We start from the raw sequence: 16,844 nt of genomic DNA on the forward strand, positions 1-16,844 counted from the left end.
TGCTTTGACCTTCTTTTCATGTCTTTTGAACTCTGTGATTGATTTACGGTTATTTAAAATGATTGTTTTTCTGCACAATGAAACCCATCTGTTTGGTCAGTGTGCACACTTCAGCGCGGCAGTCATTGGGCGAAACTCCTTTTTTTCAGTGTTAACAGTTCAAGCTGCTCGGAGAGTCAAATCTGCTCTGATCTGTCAGGAAGTGGGACATCAGGCCGATCTGGGACAACACTTCACTTTGGCAGCGATGCCGCTGAGCTGGAAGGGGGGGAGGAATATATATACGGGGGCTGCGCATGAGATTTACAACAGCGTCACAAGCCGGCTGCAAGTTTTTCATTTAATAATGGCTCCGTGCCCTTGTGACTGTTCTTTCATTTGACAGAAGCAAAGACCATCACACTTAAGGGCTGAAGAGGGTATTATTATAAAAAGAGGGACTCCTGTTTGTGTTTATGCCGAATCCTTCATAGAAAATGACTTTCTTCTGCCTCCAACAAAATGACGTCAATTCAAACGCCAATCTTTCGTGATAGGGACGCTGCCATGACGGCGCCAGGGGTCATTAAAAAGCAGAGATAGGTCTGAAATCTACCTTGTGGTGGAGTGTCCACACTGAGACCGGAAGGTCACAAGTTCAAATCCAGGCCGCGTCAAACCAAAGACTCTAAAATTGCGACCCAATGCCTCCATGCTTGACACTAAGTATGAAGGGGTTGGATTGGGGGTTTAAACCACCAAAGGATTCCTGAGCACAGCTGTGTCTGCAGCTCACCACTCCCCCCAGGAGATGGGTCAAATGCAGAGAACAATTTTCACACACACCGAGGTACGAGACAACAAATGGAAGCTTAACTTTAACTTAACTTTGAGATACGGTCTGTCTAATTGGACAGTTTAATGACTTGCACTAAAGAAAAAATACAAAAATAAGGATAATCAAGAACATATTTTGAAAAAAGGTCGCAGAGGAGGAATGGGGATTCTGACAAATACAGCGGCTGAGTAATAGTTATTTATTTCTCTGTCGAAGTCTTGGTATTTTGGCTTCAGGGTACTTTATATTTGGAACACCGGGGGGGGGGGGGGGGGGTCACTCAGTCAAGTTCTCATATAGTCAATGGATGATTAGTGTTTCTGTTATAACTGCCAACATCGCAATCTGGTGATTTTTATGCTGAGAGGGGTAACCGATAATTGTTAACAAATCTCCATGATCCAGTGCTTTTCAGGAGGGTTGGCTAGTGTACTGCTACCAGGCGGGGGTCTTGGTGCAACTTAAAGAAGTCGATGCTCATTTGTGTTTTTTTGTTTATCATTTATTCTGGATATGAATGGGAACCGGCTCCGCTAGAAATTGCTTTAACAGCAGGATTGTGCAAATCAGGCAGGAAATGTCTCAAACCTCTGCTGAGAGATTTTTCCTTTGAGAAATAGAGGTCTTCTTAACTTTTTTTTTCAACCATCTGGCCTTTATCTCCAGAATGTGACTGCAATGTAAGTTTTTTTTTAACGATAAAACAATAGATTGTGCTGAGAAAGATGACTTAATGTGAAATCATATGTAAACTTTTTTTTATTCTACTGGGAAAAAAATAAAAATCACCAGCAGTGTTTACAACCATCCATTTAAAAATACAGTCCATAAAAAGTATCCACACAGTAACAAATTATGCACTGATATATATTTTATATTCATCCATAGGATCTTGTGAGGAAATAAAACAGAAATGTGCAAACATCTGTATAAAACATGTGGGGGGGGGCTTGTAACAGTGATGGTAACAGAGTCGTGGCTCTGAGGAGAAATAACGTTAAAAATGTAAAAATAATAGCAAACCTGGCAGTTAGATAACAGGGCTGGACCCTCTAGTGAATTTGCTAAGCCTTTTGTTCCAGATGTTGTTGATCCAGTAGGTTATCCAAATAAAAAAGGTGATTGTTCCCAGAATCATAAAGGATTCTCTGGAGTGATCTCACCTCTCCGTAAACCCCAGAGAAAACAGAGAATATTGAGCTTCTTTTACAGACAATAACCCTTATTTACTAAGATTTTTGGGTTACGCAGAAATAATGTATCTTGACTTTCCTAGCAAAGAAAAGAACGCCTCTTCAATGATGCATATTTGAATTTTATGTCAGGAATTGGTGATGCGGGACCCAAAATCCAGAAGACTGGGCCTGCTGGCAGAAACATTTAATAAAGAAACTTCAACTTAACAACACCCAACAAACGTGGTGACAAAGCAGAAGACCTGACAATTGAGAACTAAAAACCAGACACTTGAATGTACTGAGAGTAATTAACATAAATGAAAACAGCTGTGGGTGATCATCAACGTTAACTTCATGTGATTGATAGAAGAACGACTTAAACAGAAAATGATACCAACACAAGTGAACTAACAAAACCAAATCCAGGAGCACAATCCTTATATTTTACTTTTAATTCAAATTTAAAAAAAAATATATATATATTTATAAAAAAAAAATTTTGGCAGACACAGTGGCAATAAATACATTTTTTACCAACTATATTTTGGTGTAGTGTGTGGGAATTGTTCACATGGAAGGCAGTTTGAGGACAGCTACAAGCACCTGTCGACTCACAAGCGCCCCCTGAAGGTGTAAACAGAGTTTGAAGGTAATAATGTCAGTCCTCACATCAAATCTACAAGCTCGTCCATTTAGCCACATTTTTACCTTAATAACAGACTACTGTTTGCTTTATCTCAAGTTTCCTTTGCGTTTGTTTTCTTTGCACAATTAGTTAAAAGAAAAAATAAAGAGGATTAATGTGCTGATAACGCATACTGTTAATGCTTTTAGATCAGGAAAAGCACAATTATTACAAAGAAAATGTCAAGATATGTTTAAATAACATTAAAAAACACCCAAATTAAGCTTGTAAACACATTCTGCTACATTTGTTTGTATTGCTCTTGTTATGGGCATATCCCTGGTTTGATTGTGAGTGATGAAAGCAAACCAAACATTAAGGTGTTACATTTATGAACAGTTCATTAGAGCCATGATAGATAGATGTGTTCAGCTGCTCTGTTCAGAGGGCTGAAACTAGCATTTCATCGTTTTTGAAGCAGTAAAATCTGGTATTTAAAATGAAACAATATATTGACTTTTTTTCAAAGTGGTTATCTCTTTTTTTGCATCAAACATCAGGGTTTAGTCCCTTTGACGATTCATCGAGGGATTTGTGGTCCACACACATACAAAAAAAATAGATATTACATTTTGTTTAAAGTTACACACAAAAAAATCATTGAATCATGTAATTTCATTTCGCAACAGGTGTTTAGGAGAAAGGGGCAAAGTCAGAGGGGAGGCAGGCAGTCTGGCTGTTGTGCAGGAGCTCAGTGGCGCATGTGTGAGGTCCGTGAGGGCGCGCGACCGCTGGCATGAGCTCGGACTGCGAGAGTTACCACAGCCGGGAGCGCATGCTCGTGGAAAGCTTCACGTGCCCGCGAACCGGTGGAGACCCCACGGCTGTCTTCTGCTGCGGCTTCAGCGACCTAAAGTTCTGCTGCGATGATCCCCACAGCTTTTTCCCCCACGAGTACGCCTACATGTGGAGACTCAGGTAAGACGCACGCGCGTGCGTCCGTCTGCGGATCTTTAACTGGGAGGTTGATGGTGAGACGTGCATGCCGAGGAATAAAAGCAGACCGATATACAGGACTTGATTTATGTTTTTTTTTTTACACCAAACTGACCAAAGTAAAGTCTGCAGCAAAGCATGGCACTGACAGCTGAACATCGGTTGATGGTGAAGAACATCTAGTGATGAAGCTGAGGAACATTTGATGATGCTGAGAACAACATGATGATGAAAATGCTTTTTGATGAAGAACGAAATCTGTTTAATGCTGGAGAACTTCTAATATGGAGAACACTGAATGATGCAAATTAACACGCCAAAAAAACCATCAAATTATGCCTAAAAAGATCTGTTTATGTTGTAGAATGATGCAATAGAAACTGCTGTTGCTGAAAAACATTTAATAATGGAACTGAACCCAGTGTGAAACAAGACTGTTTTTTGTGTTGCTGATGTAATTGTTCCAGCATAACAGATAAGAAGTCCCCTAAAATCACTTGAACTCCCTTTACCTATTGTAAGGAAGATGATGAAAAATGTTCATTTGGCTTCAGCTACTGTTGTTAACACTAACTGTGCACAGACAAGTATGGCTACTTTGGCTTACAGAGTAAGTCAAAATACCGTCTGCCTATAGTTGCTGTGCGTTTGATCCAGCTTCTGGCTCCAGTGCACTCCTGAAATACTTGATAAAATAATCATTTCTCCTCTTGAGGCTCAAACTTCTCACACTCAATGGGGAAATTCTTTTATCTTCAGCAGCAAAAAAGATATTCAGAAATACAAACAGCAAAAAAGTGGCATTCACAGAAGAATTATGATAAGACATCAATACATCATACACTCCATATGATGTGGTAAGGAAGTGCAGGTGTTTTTTTATGTATGAGTCAAAGGACCATCAGGACTGGCCAACTGTATCTTTCCTGTGTAGTTTTTTTTTTTCTAGTCACAGCTCATTTTTAGCAACACTTCCCCAAACGTGTTGCTGTTGGAACAGAGTGACTTTTTACAGGCAGCTTGGTTCAATTTTTCTGCTTAAAATGCCATGTATGAATTAAAAACCAAATCAAATGCAGAGGATGACATTTTCTGCATTCCTGCCCACATCAGCAGAGTCCACCAAACTTTCCTCAGTAGAAAGAACTATTTGGTCATCAAACAAATAAAGTGAAAGTCCCAAATGTGAAGTCGGTCAGCCTTGTGTACGTAAAGTTTTTGCTTTGAACATATAGTTATAAAGTCTGGTCTTTCTTCTTTCTTACTTTTTTTTAACAAAAAGATTTTAAGATCACATCTCAGAAAAAAGTATTTCCTCATCTTTTCTGTTGTGAAGTTTTCTAAGTTATCAGAGTTTATGCAGCTGTGCTCTGGTTTTCTGTCTCTCCCATGTCATGTTTCCTCTGCTCCTCTGACAGTTGTGTTCTTTTTTCTGCTTTGCAGTCTCAGAGCTCTCGTGGGTCTCTCCGTGGCAGCTGTGGTTCTTCTTGCATTCATCGTCACTCTTTGTGTCCTCTGCTATCTGTTCATCACCACCAAACCTAGGGGTCTGGACAACGGATTGCCTCTCAGAGCGCCAGGTACTGCCCACTTTTGTGTCTGTGGCTTTCTGCTGCAGCGGAATCATCAAGCTCTGAGCGATTCATGACTCTGACAGGTAAAAATGACTGAAACTAACAGCAACATCTCTGAGCAAGAGCATAACGACTTCCACTCTGGGCTGCTGACAAAAATCAATGATTACAGAGACGTTGCTTGTCATTTAGAAGTCTGTCTGGCTTGTTAGATAGACTTTTATTTGTGGTACAAAATATTACTCTCAGTTGAAATGATATATTTTCATCTTACCTGACAAGACTTTCAAATCAAGAAACAGAGATCTGAATTTTCTTCCTCTGAATCGTCCTCAAATTTAGCATTATTTGATTTTATTTCTGTCCATGGACAACTGCGTGCAGGGCATTGCAATGGTCAGTGCTGCAGGTTCCAATCCAGCTTAGATTGCGTATTTTCTATAAAAATGCATTAGTTTTGCAAACATCTAACTGTGATCCAAAAACAAGCCTCATAGCTTGATTGCTTTTTTTTTCAGAGACCGATTTTCTTGTTTCAGTTATGCTTGTAATATTAGAGACTGGATGCCTCTAGGTTTTGGTGGGTGTAGGGTTGGCGTGTGTGAAACCAGGATTCGCTTCTAAGAGGGTGCAATGAGCTTCATCCAGTGTCGGTCCTGATGCAAGACCCTAAAGACCCTTCGCACTACTGCCTAACTATGTAGCCTCGATGGGGCCCAACAAAAATGGCGAGCAATATTTAGGCTATCCAGCAGTACAATTTTGAGCCAGATGCCAGCTAGGATGAGGAACACGAAGACATGCATGGTTCTATGTCTACAAGTAGATCCATTAGAATGGAGCAGAGCAGGGAGCTCATGGCTTGCAATAGTAGCTTCTATGTCTCTACTATAAGTAGATGTTTTTCCAACAGCATTGGAAAAAGCTTGCAACTGGCCAGCTGTCCAGGGTATACAACACCTTTGCGCATTGTAGATGGAACAGGTCCCAGCAATTCCATAATCCCTGAAATGATTAGGTGGGTTTAGAATATGTAGAGATAACAAAAGTTCAAAAGAAATGTCTGGTTTTATGTTTTTACTAGTTGTGTTAGTTTTTACTTTTATCAGCTTTGATGTATTTCCATGAACATTGTTGGACAGGAACATGTGTACAAATGCATGTCTAAAGATAACCAAATATGGATGAACTTTGGCCTGTGGAGACCAAAGAGGGTCTTTACCCATTTATGACACCTCTTGGTTTGACTTTCTGCATGGAATAGATGGAAAGATTGACGAGTCATGGAAAAGCAATTTTTTTATCTGCACATCTCTGACATTTAAATGTCAGAAGAATGGATTTTGTCCAAGCAAACGTTTTGCACATCTGCCAAACTTTTATAGATGTGAAAAATGTGCTATCATGCTGGAGCCGAGTGCTTTCATTAACGCCTGAAGTACTAGAGAAATGTGTATTAAAAAGGCTATTTTCTCTGCAGCGACTGGTTGGATGTTAAAAAGTCACCCCATCAACGACAGAAAATAACATCAAAGCCAACTAAATGTCACTTTTTTGTTGGCTTTTGAGCTCAACGTCACAATGTTTTAATACTGGCAAGGTGTTATTTTTCTGCCACAAACCTCCATTTTTCTTTTTCTTTCTCAAAGCTGTCAGACTGCACAGCCTAATAGCTTTATCTTACTTTTGTATGCTTTCTTCAAGCTTTTTGTCCTTCCTAGAAAACCAGTTGGACTTCTGATTTTTCTACTCGCCGTGCGTCTCTTTCTGCTCCAGAGCTCCCCTTGATTCGTTGATCTCAAAGCAGTTTTGTTAACAGCATGAGCTCAAAGCTCTTCATATATTTGATGTCATTCTGTTTCTAAATCCCCCTACACTTAGTTGGTGTCTGTGTTAAAGTCATGTCTGAAAACACAAGACAGTATTAAAAAACAAGCACAAGACTCCTGTACAATTTCTTGCTAGGAAACAGACAACTGTCCAACACCTCTGCCTCCAACAGCTCTGCGGTTGCCTGTCAAACCTCCCATTTTATTAAGAATAGGTTGCCCTGGTTACAGAAAAGACTAATGAATCTATAAGATGCAAGGTCAGTAACAATAGACTCATTTGAACTTCTTGCTGTAGACATTAGAGTGTTAGTTCACAGTTCCTGAATCGGGTCTCAACAGTTTGGATCCCAAACTCCCTCTGCTTGCTCAGACGTCCCCATTCCTCTAGATGGTATGTGGAGAAAAAAATCCCTATACAGCAGCCTTCAATGTGAAGGCCAACAGAGTTCAAAAAGCAGTCTTCAAAACAGCAGTTAGAATGATTATAAAGAAAATAAAGTATATACTCCCAACAATTGGACCTCATTATTTTTCAGTCACGTATTTGGAAAAATAGAAACAGCCTCATAATACCACAAAAAAAACGTTACACACAAACGCTAGTTTTAAAGGGCACTGCAGCTTTGTAATTAGCTATTATGGTCTGGTTGATAATTGGTTGTAATTCTATTTTTATAGTCAACAAAAATGAAAATAGCTTCACTTTTTTAGATCGGGAATCCTGGTAGTTTTTTATGTTTTAACAGAAGGGATGCAAAAGAATCACATCCTGTGCGCTATTAGACTCTACAACACCTCATAGACACTTTGTTGTGTTATTTATTGTATTTTAGAGCTATTTATTATCTGTTATCTGAAGGGTTTTGCTGTTGTTTTTTGAGTTATGGTAACCAATCAATTTCCCCAGTGGGATCATCCATCCATCCATTCATCCATCAAGCAACACTTGATTACAGTTTTTGCATCTTGGGGGGCCCAACAAGTTGTAACGTCTATGGCGGTGTCAATTTTATTTTGAAAACAGAACAAATTCATATTAAAAAATAAAAAAACAGCACTTTGTATTTACTCCTTTTATCTCTGTATTTGTAACATTTACCAATTAAAATGATCTCATAGTAACAAAAAAGGAGAGGGTAACACTTTTGATTTCCAAAAATCACTATACTTCCTGTAACACGTGATGTTTTTGAGCCAATTTCCTTTTTTGGGGAGAAACTCTGTAGATTGAATAGGTGACAAGCGTAGTGGAAATAATGATCTGTGAACAATTGTGGCACATCGAAATGGCCCAATTAAGGACGCAATCAGATGCTAGTGTTTTCTAAATTGTGTGGCTGTGACAGCTGAAATGCCAGACTTTGCATTCAGAATAGTGAAAAAGAAAAGCCTTAAGACGGTCAACCACATTGATTGGAAGCATCTTCGCCTACCTCAACAATGTTCTGAAATTGAGCAAATGACAAAATAGGATAAGTTTTGTGAAACCCACCCGCCCATCATTCAAAAACATGTGCCTAGTTTTGCAGATGTTTTACACTTTTACAAAACCAAATGAGCCGACTTAAAAGAAGTGCCCACTTTTCCATCCAAATGTGATAAAAATAATGTTTAAAGGTGGATAATCATATTCGAGTCAAAATTGTGGCCTTCTGAAGCCAGCCTCCAATGGTCTTTTGAGTAACTGCAACATTTGGTGTTTTTAGGTTTGCTTCATCTTTGGGAAAGGGATGTGGGGGCCTGAATGAGAGCAGCATGGGGGTTTGTTTATCTGTTTTGGCATCTGTATTTTAAATATGCCAGTACTGATTTTATTTTGCATCAATTTGGATTACCCATATTTTACTTTTGGTACATTTCTTTCTATTGCACTGGATCTGATATTTCTCAACCACTGTCTGCTGTATAGGGATGGCATTAAACTGTTTGCATCATGAAAAAAAGAGTACAACATTTAGTGCCTTGTTTCCAGTTTTACGTTCTGATCGCTTTTACCAAGCCATGAACTCTGGCTGGATTTTGCATTTCTGTCAACAGTCATAAATAGGAATACAAACCAAAAAGCAGTAATGACACAGACAATATAAATAAATTGAGCCTTTACCTACATCTGCTTCCAAAAGTGACCAAAAATAGACCTGGACAAACACCAAACAAAGTGAAAATCCAGCCAGGAGAAAGATCATCTAGAGTTCTATGCAAAAAGGCCATGCCATTAACGTGTATCTCAAAGCAAAGACTCAACACTGCCCTCTCTTTGCTGTGATTCCATACCAGAAAGATCTAAAAGGTTTAAAGCACAAAACCATACCATTCAGGTGTGTGCAGTCCTCTTTAATGAAAAATGTTTGGGCCAAGTTTAGGTGCTCTGCGGCCGCTGGCCTCTATAGATGTGTGAACTGCTAAAGGTTAGTCATGAAATTATTCATTTGTAAGAAAAAGTTTGGAAATTCTGCAATGGACTGTGTCAACACATTACCGTCTTGTAGCAAATTAAAGAGCAATGACTTAACCAAATATTAAAGGACCTAGCAGTATGTCACAATTATTGCCTTGCAGTTTCGTGAGTGAAATGGATTTTGATAACGCTGAAACCAACCCCACAGGCATTGAAGAGGAAAGAAGATCCACAAAAGGTGTTGCCTTTGAAATGGCAATACTGGCAATGAAGAAAGGAGTGATTCTAACAAGCCATCAAATTAAAGGCAATGACAGAAGTTTGTTTACCACTTTCAAATGGTTCTGTCATCAAACAAGATTTGAAAAGGTTTAGTCCTTTATTTAAATATGCATCTTTACTCCAAAAAACAAAGTTAAAAGCCTTCTTTTAACCTGATTATGAATTACAAATTCCAAACCCATGATTTCAAGTCAAAGTGCTACAAATGATGCTTTTGTGACAGAAAAGCATATATGAAAAGGAATGTGAGGATGCTGACGTCAATGCTGATATGACAAAGAGCATACAGACAGTCTTGATCTGCAAGGCAGTGTATCAAAATTATCAAGCAAGACATTGAGCCTACTAAACGGCACTTCTGGATCCTGTAATTCATCAGCCTGTAAAATAGCTAAGGCCGAGAAAGAAGGGCTGATGGAAAAGGCTGCTGCTCTAACGAGAAAACAAAAGAATAGATATAGTCTGGAGGCTGAATAATGAAAAGAAAGTAAGATGTGGAACTAGAGGCTGAAATGCTAGTGCTGCAGTAAGGCGGCTCTTTGTGTTTAGAGCTAGTGATGTGGGATGAAATTTCAGCTCAAACTACAGGAACTCCTCTGTAGTTAAAAGACTTAAAGACCAAAAAACAGCAGAATAGAATTGTTAGGCAAAAGAATTTGTGCCTTATCCCATCACTTAGCCAAGCTCACCAGCACTCCTAGCATATGGACCAGAAGTGTGATCATACAATGCAGTCATGGGCCCAGAACCCACTCAAGTTTTATAAGACACTAAAAGAGAATGCCACTCTCAAACTTGGTTTACAACAAAACGACAAACCATGTAACACACCTTAGCATTCCTGTGCTTTTTACTTTTTTTGCCCCTGGATGATTGTGTGGGTCATGTGAAGCGGTCTTGTGGACCAATAACATGGTCCATAAGTAACTGGCAAGGATACCAAAGGGCAGAAGGTTTTTAATGGAGCTTTTGGGCAAAAAACATAAAGCATTCATGTCGCACCCAAAAAGTTATTTAGAGGACATTCAAGCTATACAAAACTTTCAAGACCTTTAAAGTCCAACTCCAATCATCTTTTGATCCATTGTTAAAGTGTTCCCAGTGGTCTTTGAGTTAAAATTATGACGTTTTTAGGCATAGTTTTCTAGGACATAGTTTCTGCAGAGGGACAGTAGTTCATTAGGAATTTACCTCTGAGTTGTGGGCGAGACTGTTGGTGTGGAAGTAAGTCTCATCTGATTTCCAATCATCCCTTTGTTTAAACGCTCTCTCCCACTGGCTTACAGCTCCCCACACACCCAGGCTAACATTAGTGGTGGTGCAACAAAAATGGCAAGCAATATTGGAGCTACCCTTCCATACAGTTTTGAACCAGATGCCAGCTCTGACGAGAAAAATAAAGACGTTCATGGATTTTTGTCTACAAGTGGATGCAGGGAATGGAGTGGAGCAGGGATCTTGTGGGATGCCGATTGTAGTTTGTACGTGACATCTACAAGCTTTATTGAAGACCCTTTTTCATTTGCTTCTGATTCACCACAACTTGAACAAAAAAATCTCAGAAAAGCAGTTTTAATCTTAATTGTCCTCGATCATGAGAAAAATGCCACAAGAACACCAAAAACATCATTTTCAGTAGAAGGGGTCTTTAAGAAGATGATGTCATATCTGAAATACAGTAAATGGTAGAGCTTAATGTACCGTCCGTTATGAAGCAAACTGACCAATAAGAAACTTTACAGGAATGACGGAAGGGTTAAGGGGAACATTGAATGACTTGGTCAGTGTCTTTGAACATCACACAAAAATATTGCCTCATCCTCTATATTTTAGACCATTAAGACATGATCAAGTCCAGCAATAAAAGGTGTAAAAAGAAAGCTCAATAAGTACTGAGATCAAAAGCAGTATTCATGTTACAACCATAAGAAAGCCACCGCACTTGCAGTGTCACAAAATCCAAGGCAGCCACCAAGAGCCTGCCTCCTTATTCCTGTTATACTGTGAGTAGACTCATTCATCCTTGAAGTGAACAAATCCAACAATGATTTCTCCAAAAGAGGACATAGAATTCCTTACAGGAGTATGTTTTGTATGTTTAAAGGTTGGCTACTAGAGTAAAAATGTAGGTGACGCCTTAGCTGTGACAAATGCAACTGCAACAGTTACAGCTACTGCATACACTGATTAGAAACATCAGTCTTCAGTGCGTTTGTGAATCATGAGAAGTACATCACCAACAACTTGATAAAGAGAGTATGCCCGAAGGGATCCTGCACACAAAAACAAGGGAATGTTGGTTAGTAGGCATTGTATCACTGGACTTGGGAAATCCGAAAGTATAACATTTGTCAAACTTCCAGAATTGTATGCCCACTCCAAGCCATTCCAGTCTCTAGGAACAATATTCCCTTTCAGCAAAATGTAACAAAAACTGGGCTATCTTAGAACCGTCATGATGCGCAACTGTCTATACTAGTGGAATTTCTGCTGCCAAACCAGACAAGTTGTACTGTCTGTCCATGTGTATGTCTGACAAACATCGATTAGAATTTTAATAAGATAATCACCATCCCCATCAGTCCCTTCCAAACAGCATACAGTTCCATCAGACATTGTTAGCATATCTTGGTGGCTACACTTGATCCCTCCGGTCTGTTCTCCGTCAGCCAAATTAAGGGAAACCATGAATGATTAATAGCTGTTGCTGAGGTTTTATTCAAGCTTTTGTCCCCTCTTCCTCAAAGGGTGAATGCAGCAAAAGAGGTGTTGGTAGGCCATAGCTTGACAGAAGGAGAAGGGAAAGCTTAATAAAGCTTAATAAAGAATTTGCACAAAAAAACTGAGGTTTTGGTTGTTTCAGTGTAGATCTTTGCCATGGTGGAAGCAAAGCAATGTTGGATCAGGTTGCTAAATGGATGGGATATTATTTAAGAATGCCAAGTATGATGATTAATCTTTTAAATATCTGGCCTGCATTAGCCAGACGTGTGTGATTGGCTAAAGAACAGGGAAGTGGATCGAGGACAAGACATGAAAAATTGTGCTGGACACAGAGAAGACATTATTATTTGGACTTTTATTGGACTATTTGGAGACAACTGGCATCTAATGGACCAATTTATTCACAGACTAAAAGGAAGGTTTGAGAGGAATATCTATAAAAAAAAATGATGAACAGCATTCATAAATGATCTCGATAAGAAAGGCTGCTATGGTGTTCTTTGGTATTCTAACAGAGTTCAGGAAGGAGAATATTGTGCTGATATTCAGCTTATCTTCCATCAAGTAAAGGTGTCAGAAAAGCTAATGGACTTTCCTCTTTTCTGTGGTGACCTTTAGGAGACACATCAGTCAACCCAGTGGAGCACAGGATGACAGTCTGGCTCTTTGGAAAAGTTTCATCCCCAAGTTGTGTCAACTATGGCGATGAATCATACACTGATCACTACCACTTTTTACAATACTTTCTATGTGAACGGTTTTTATGGCAACAAATATTTTGAGAAATATTGCTGTCCTGACCAAGATGGCAGTGTCTTTTACAGTCTGAGTCAAACTCTCATCCAACAATGTTGCCTCCATCCACACCCAAACATAACTAAAACTAGATCTGGACAATGACCACAGGCACCTTACACTCCTTGGAAGGTAAACCTCAGTCCATCCACTTTATTAACCTGGTGTATCCCTTTTTGGGTCATGGGGCTGCCAGGTCATAACCCAGGTACTGTTGGGTGAAGGTGAGGTACATCCTGGAAAGATCGCCATTTTGTTGCAGGGCCACAATCAAGGGTACCTTCTCGTTGTGAGGTGCGAGAGTGCTAACCACTGCGCCTGCATGTAGCCCCCGAAGGTAAACATGTTGCTTTAAAGGGCCTAGGTCATGCAAAATCCAACTTTTTAGCTTGTTATAATAGTTAATTCCTCACAAAAAACAGCCCCAAAGCCAGTAATTTGATCCATTCCCGTAATTGTTCCTCTAAAAACTTGCACTCTGAGCACCAGCCCCCCCGAATCCACGAAAATGAGCTTACATTCATTTGTATGAAAGTTCAAGGAAGAGTCTGCACTGCGGGCACCACCCCCAGGCCGTCAGCACTGCCCCCAGGCTAACACACACATCCACTAGCGGAGCTAGCAGTGATTGGCAGTGATCGGCAAAACGTATTTGTAAGACATTTTGTTTGTTTTCATGGGTGAAATACAGACACCACCGAGGCTGGCCCTAGGTTGACATCATGAAATGGGCGCTACCCACATGGAGCAAAAGGCGGAGCCTCAGAGATCAGGGTATGAGAAATGAGCTGTGAAAATTACTGAAAGTTATTTTCAGTCATGCATTTCCGATTGTAATAATGTTCAAGAAAAACATTCTGTAAATGTGTAGTAGCTCAGTCCAACGTTTGAACTACTGTTGTGGTGGTGTTGGTCTGACGTCCTAGAATGGTCGACATGCCTTCATGAAGGAAAGATTCTCACAGGGAACCAAAAAATTACAAGGACAACTTTGTTTAATTTTGTGGCAACGGTCAGAAACCATTTGCCCTTCTGATCAATGCACCCGGCCAATAACTGGTTGCACCTGTACCCAACATGTCTAGCTCCCACAATAGCGACACCCACAGTACAAATGTTACATGTAAAGTTTGACTCCTACAAATGAGTTTTGGTCATTTTGGTCACAGAAGTGCCAAGAACTCACTCTGCTCAGACAGAAATGTGGTTACAAAGCTGCAACTGAGCTCCACCTTCGCGTGGGATTTTTATTGTAAGTTTTCTATCTTTTAGGTTCCGGCTACAGTCCTCCAGGAGCTGGTCTCAGTCACAGCAGCACCCCGACTGGAGCCCATGGCCTCAAGAAACACTTTGTTAGGGCCAAGCTGGACTGTGACAACCAGCAGCCTAACCCTGACCCTGACCGGCTTTTCCAGCGCTGCTTCATGGCTACTGTCACATCCATCAATGTAGAAGGTCCTGCGTAGGTCGGCTTCTCTGCTTACATGTGTGGAAACTACCTGGTATACTTTCATAATCATGATAAAAATGTGTTATTTTTGTCTTTGAAAAGAAAACATGCTGAAGTAAGTTGAAAGGATGATGAAAACAGAAAACCCTGTGAAGATAAAAATAGTGTTCTTGCTTAAATTGTTTTAATCAATTTGCCATGCAGCCAAAGCAAAAGTCAAAGCCGATTCTCATCAGATCCACCTCATGATCTTTTATCCATTCATGAAGAGTACTCCTAATATCAATTATCTGAAGCATCTAATCCAGACGCTATTTTTAACAAAGTCCTAACCAAAAACTGAAAAGCTCAATAGAAGAGGCAAGCTGCATACAGCCAGGATCAGCAGGAAAAGATCACTGTCCTGTCATCAGTCTACCTTATTAATGTCCTATATTTACTCTTTCAAATCAGATTTAACCAGAGCAACAACTCCTGTGGCTTATGTGACAAGCCAACCAGACTATGGAAATGTATTATCCTCCTGGAACGCTGTCTTGCCTTGTGTGACAACAATTCAGGAGGAAAGACACGCTTTTGAAACTAAAACACAAAGCAAAGAAAACAGAGCAATCAATTAGACAAAGTTGCCGTAAAAAAATTTTTTTTTTTCATTTGTTCAGTTTTCATTCTGATTTTTTTAGAGGGGTTGCATACCTGCGGTACAGAAGTCAGACGTGACGTTCAGTAAGCAAAACTCAGATCTCCAACTGTTTTAATCTGATAAAGACTTCAACCTGTTCCATTACTGCCCCGGTATTCTGTCCACACTGTATATTTGTGACTCATTTAACACTAAGCTTCACCCTCACCTTAAAAAAGGCTGTGGTTGATGTGATTTTGCTAAACCCCGGCTGAGGATTAATTGCCTTCCAATCCCCAGTGAAGAACTCAAAGACAAAAAAACCTTCCAATTTTATGTGACCAAGTAATGACATAAGAAAGGCAGAATGTATCGAGTTCTAAAGAGGCACAAGGTGAATGATTGCCTGGGAGGCAGGTGAAGGTGAGGGCGGAGCCAAAACATGACATTCTTTTAGTCTCATGGACTGACCTGTTCAGCAATTTGGCTTTTCCTGTCATCTCTGCACATTTTATTCTTCTGCATATGTGTGCAACTTTGCTTTAGGGGCACAGTTTTGTGTTTGTGTTCTAAAACTAAAACAAAAAACAGAAATAAATGAAGCTGTGTTCAAAGGACTGGTTAAATTTCGTCTCTTGTTCCTGCTCGTGTTCCAGACTAATATGGAAAAAATACTGGTTGAAAGCAATACCCATCCATCCATTTTTAAAACCTGCTGTATCCTTTTTGGGCTCCCTGGTGTGCTGAGCCAACCTAGGGCACCCTTGGGCAAAGGATGCACCCTTGGGCAAAGGGGTGCATCCTGACCAGGTCACCAGTCTGTTGCAGGGCCACACACGCCCACAAGGAGACGCACAAGGAAAAATTGGCAAACTCCACAAAGAAAGGTCCCAGTCTGGATTCAAACCAGGGTCTTCTTGTTGTGAGGCAAGAGTGCTAACCACTGCGTCACCCTGCAGCCTTTCGAGAGACATGTGAAGAAAGAAAAGTAAAAATAGTTTTTACTTTCAAAATACTACCAGTGTTTGTTTAAAGCAGCAGGAGTACACAAAAATGCTGCAGATCACGAGATTTGTCTTAAAGTCCCATTTCGATCATCTTGTGATCTATTGAAGAAACGTTCCCATGGATCTTTTAGTTATGACTACCACATTTGCAATAAAATTAGGACAGTTTCTGCAGAGCGACAGGAGTTCATCAGAAATTTGAGTCCATTGATGCAGAAGCCTGCCCCTATTTCCCATCATCTGTTTGCACTTTCTCCTGCTAGCTAACAGCCCCTTATACTCCCAACCCAACATTACTGCTGCAACAAAAACAGAGCAATATTGGAGTTATCCAACTAGAAAGTTTTACCCAGATTCCAGCTCAGACGAGGAAACTGAGGACATTAATGAATCTAATATTCAATTCAATTTTATTTGTATAGCCCAAATTTGCAACAACAGTCATCTCGATGGGCTTCATATCGGCAGTCGACAATTGGATTAAACAGAATGAAGCAGAACAGGGACCTGCAGATTGTAGATTATGTCACAGCTACAATCTTTT

General features: G+C 40.0%; 1 protein-coding gene across 1 annotated transcript; it reads left to right on the forward strand.

The window, feature by feature from the left end:
- The first annotated feature begins 2,399 nt into the window (after positions 1 to 2,399).
- Positions 2,400 to 15,907, forward strand: LOC101157529 (protein shisa-like-2A). Its single transcript, XM_004068266.5, has 4 exons — positions 2,400 to 2,644; positions 3,310 to 3,598; positions 5,060 to 5,196; positions 14,494 to 15,907. Exons 2-4 carry the CDS (start codon positions 3,417 to 3,419, stop codon positions 14,685 to 14,687), a joined length of 513 nt encoding a protein of 170 aa, XP_004068314.1. The 5' UTR covers positions 2,400 to 2,644; positions 3,310 to 3,416; the 3' UTR covers positions 14,688 to 15,907.
- The last annotated feature ends 937 nt before the right edge of the window (positions 15,908 to 16,844 follow it).

The sequence above is a fragment of the Oryzias latipes genome, chromosome 4 (genome assembly GCF_053564925.1).
Source record: "Oryzias latipes strain Hd-rR chromosome 4, Olatipes_Hd-rR_3.1".
NCBI classification, from domain to species: Eukaryota; Metazoa; Chordata; class Actinopteri; order Beloniformes; family Adrianichthyidae; genus Oryzias; species Oryzias latipes.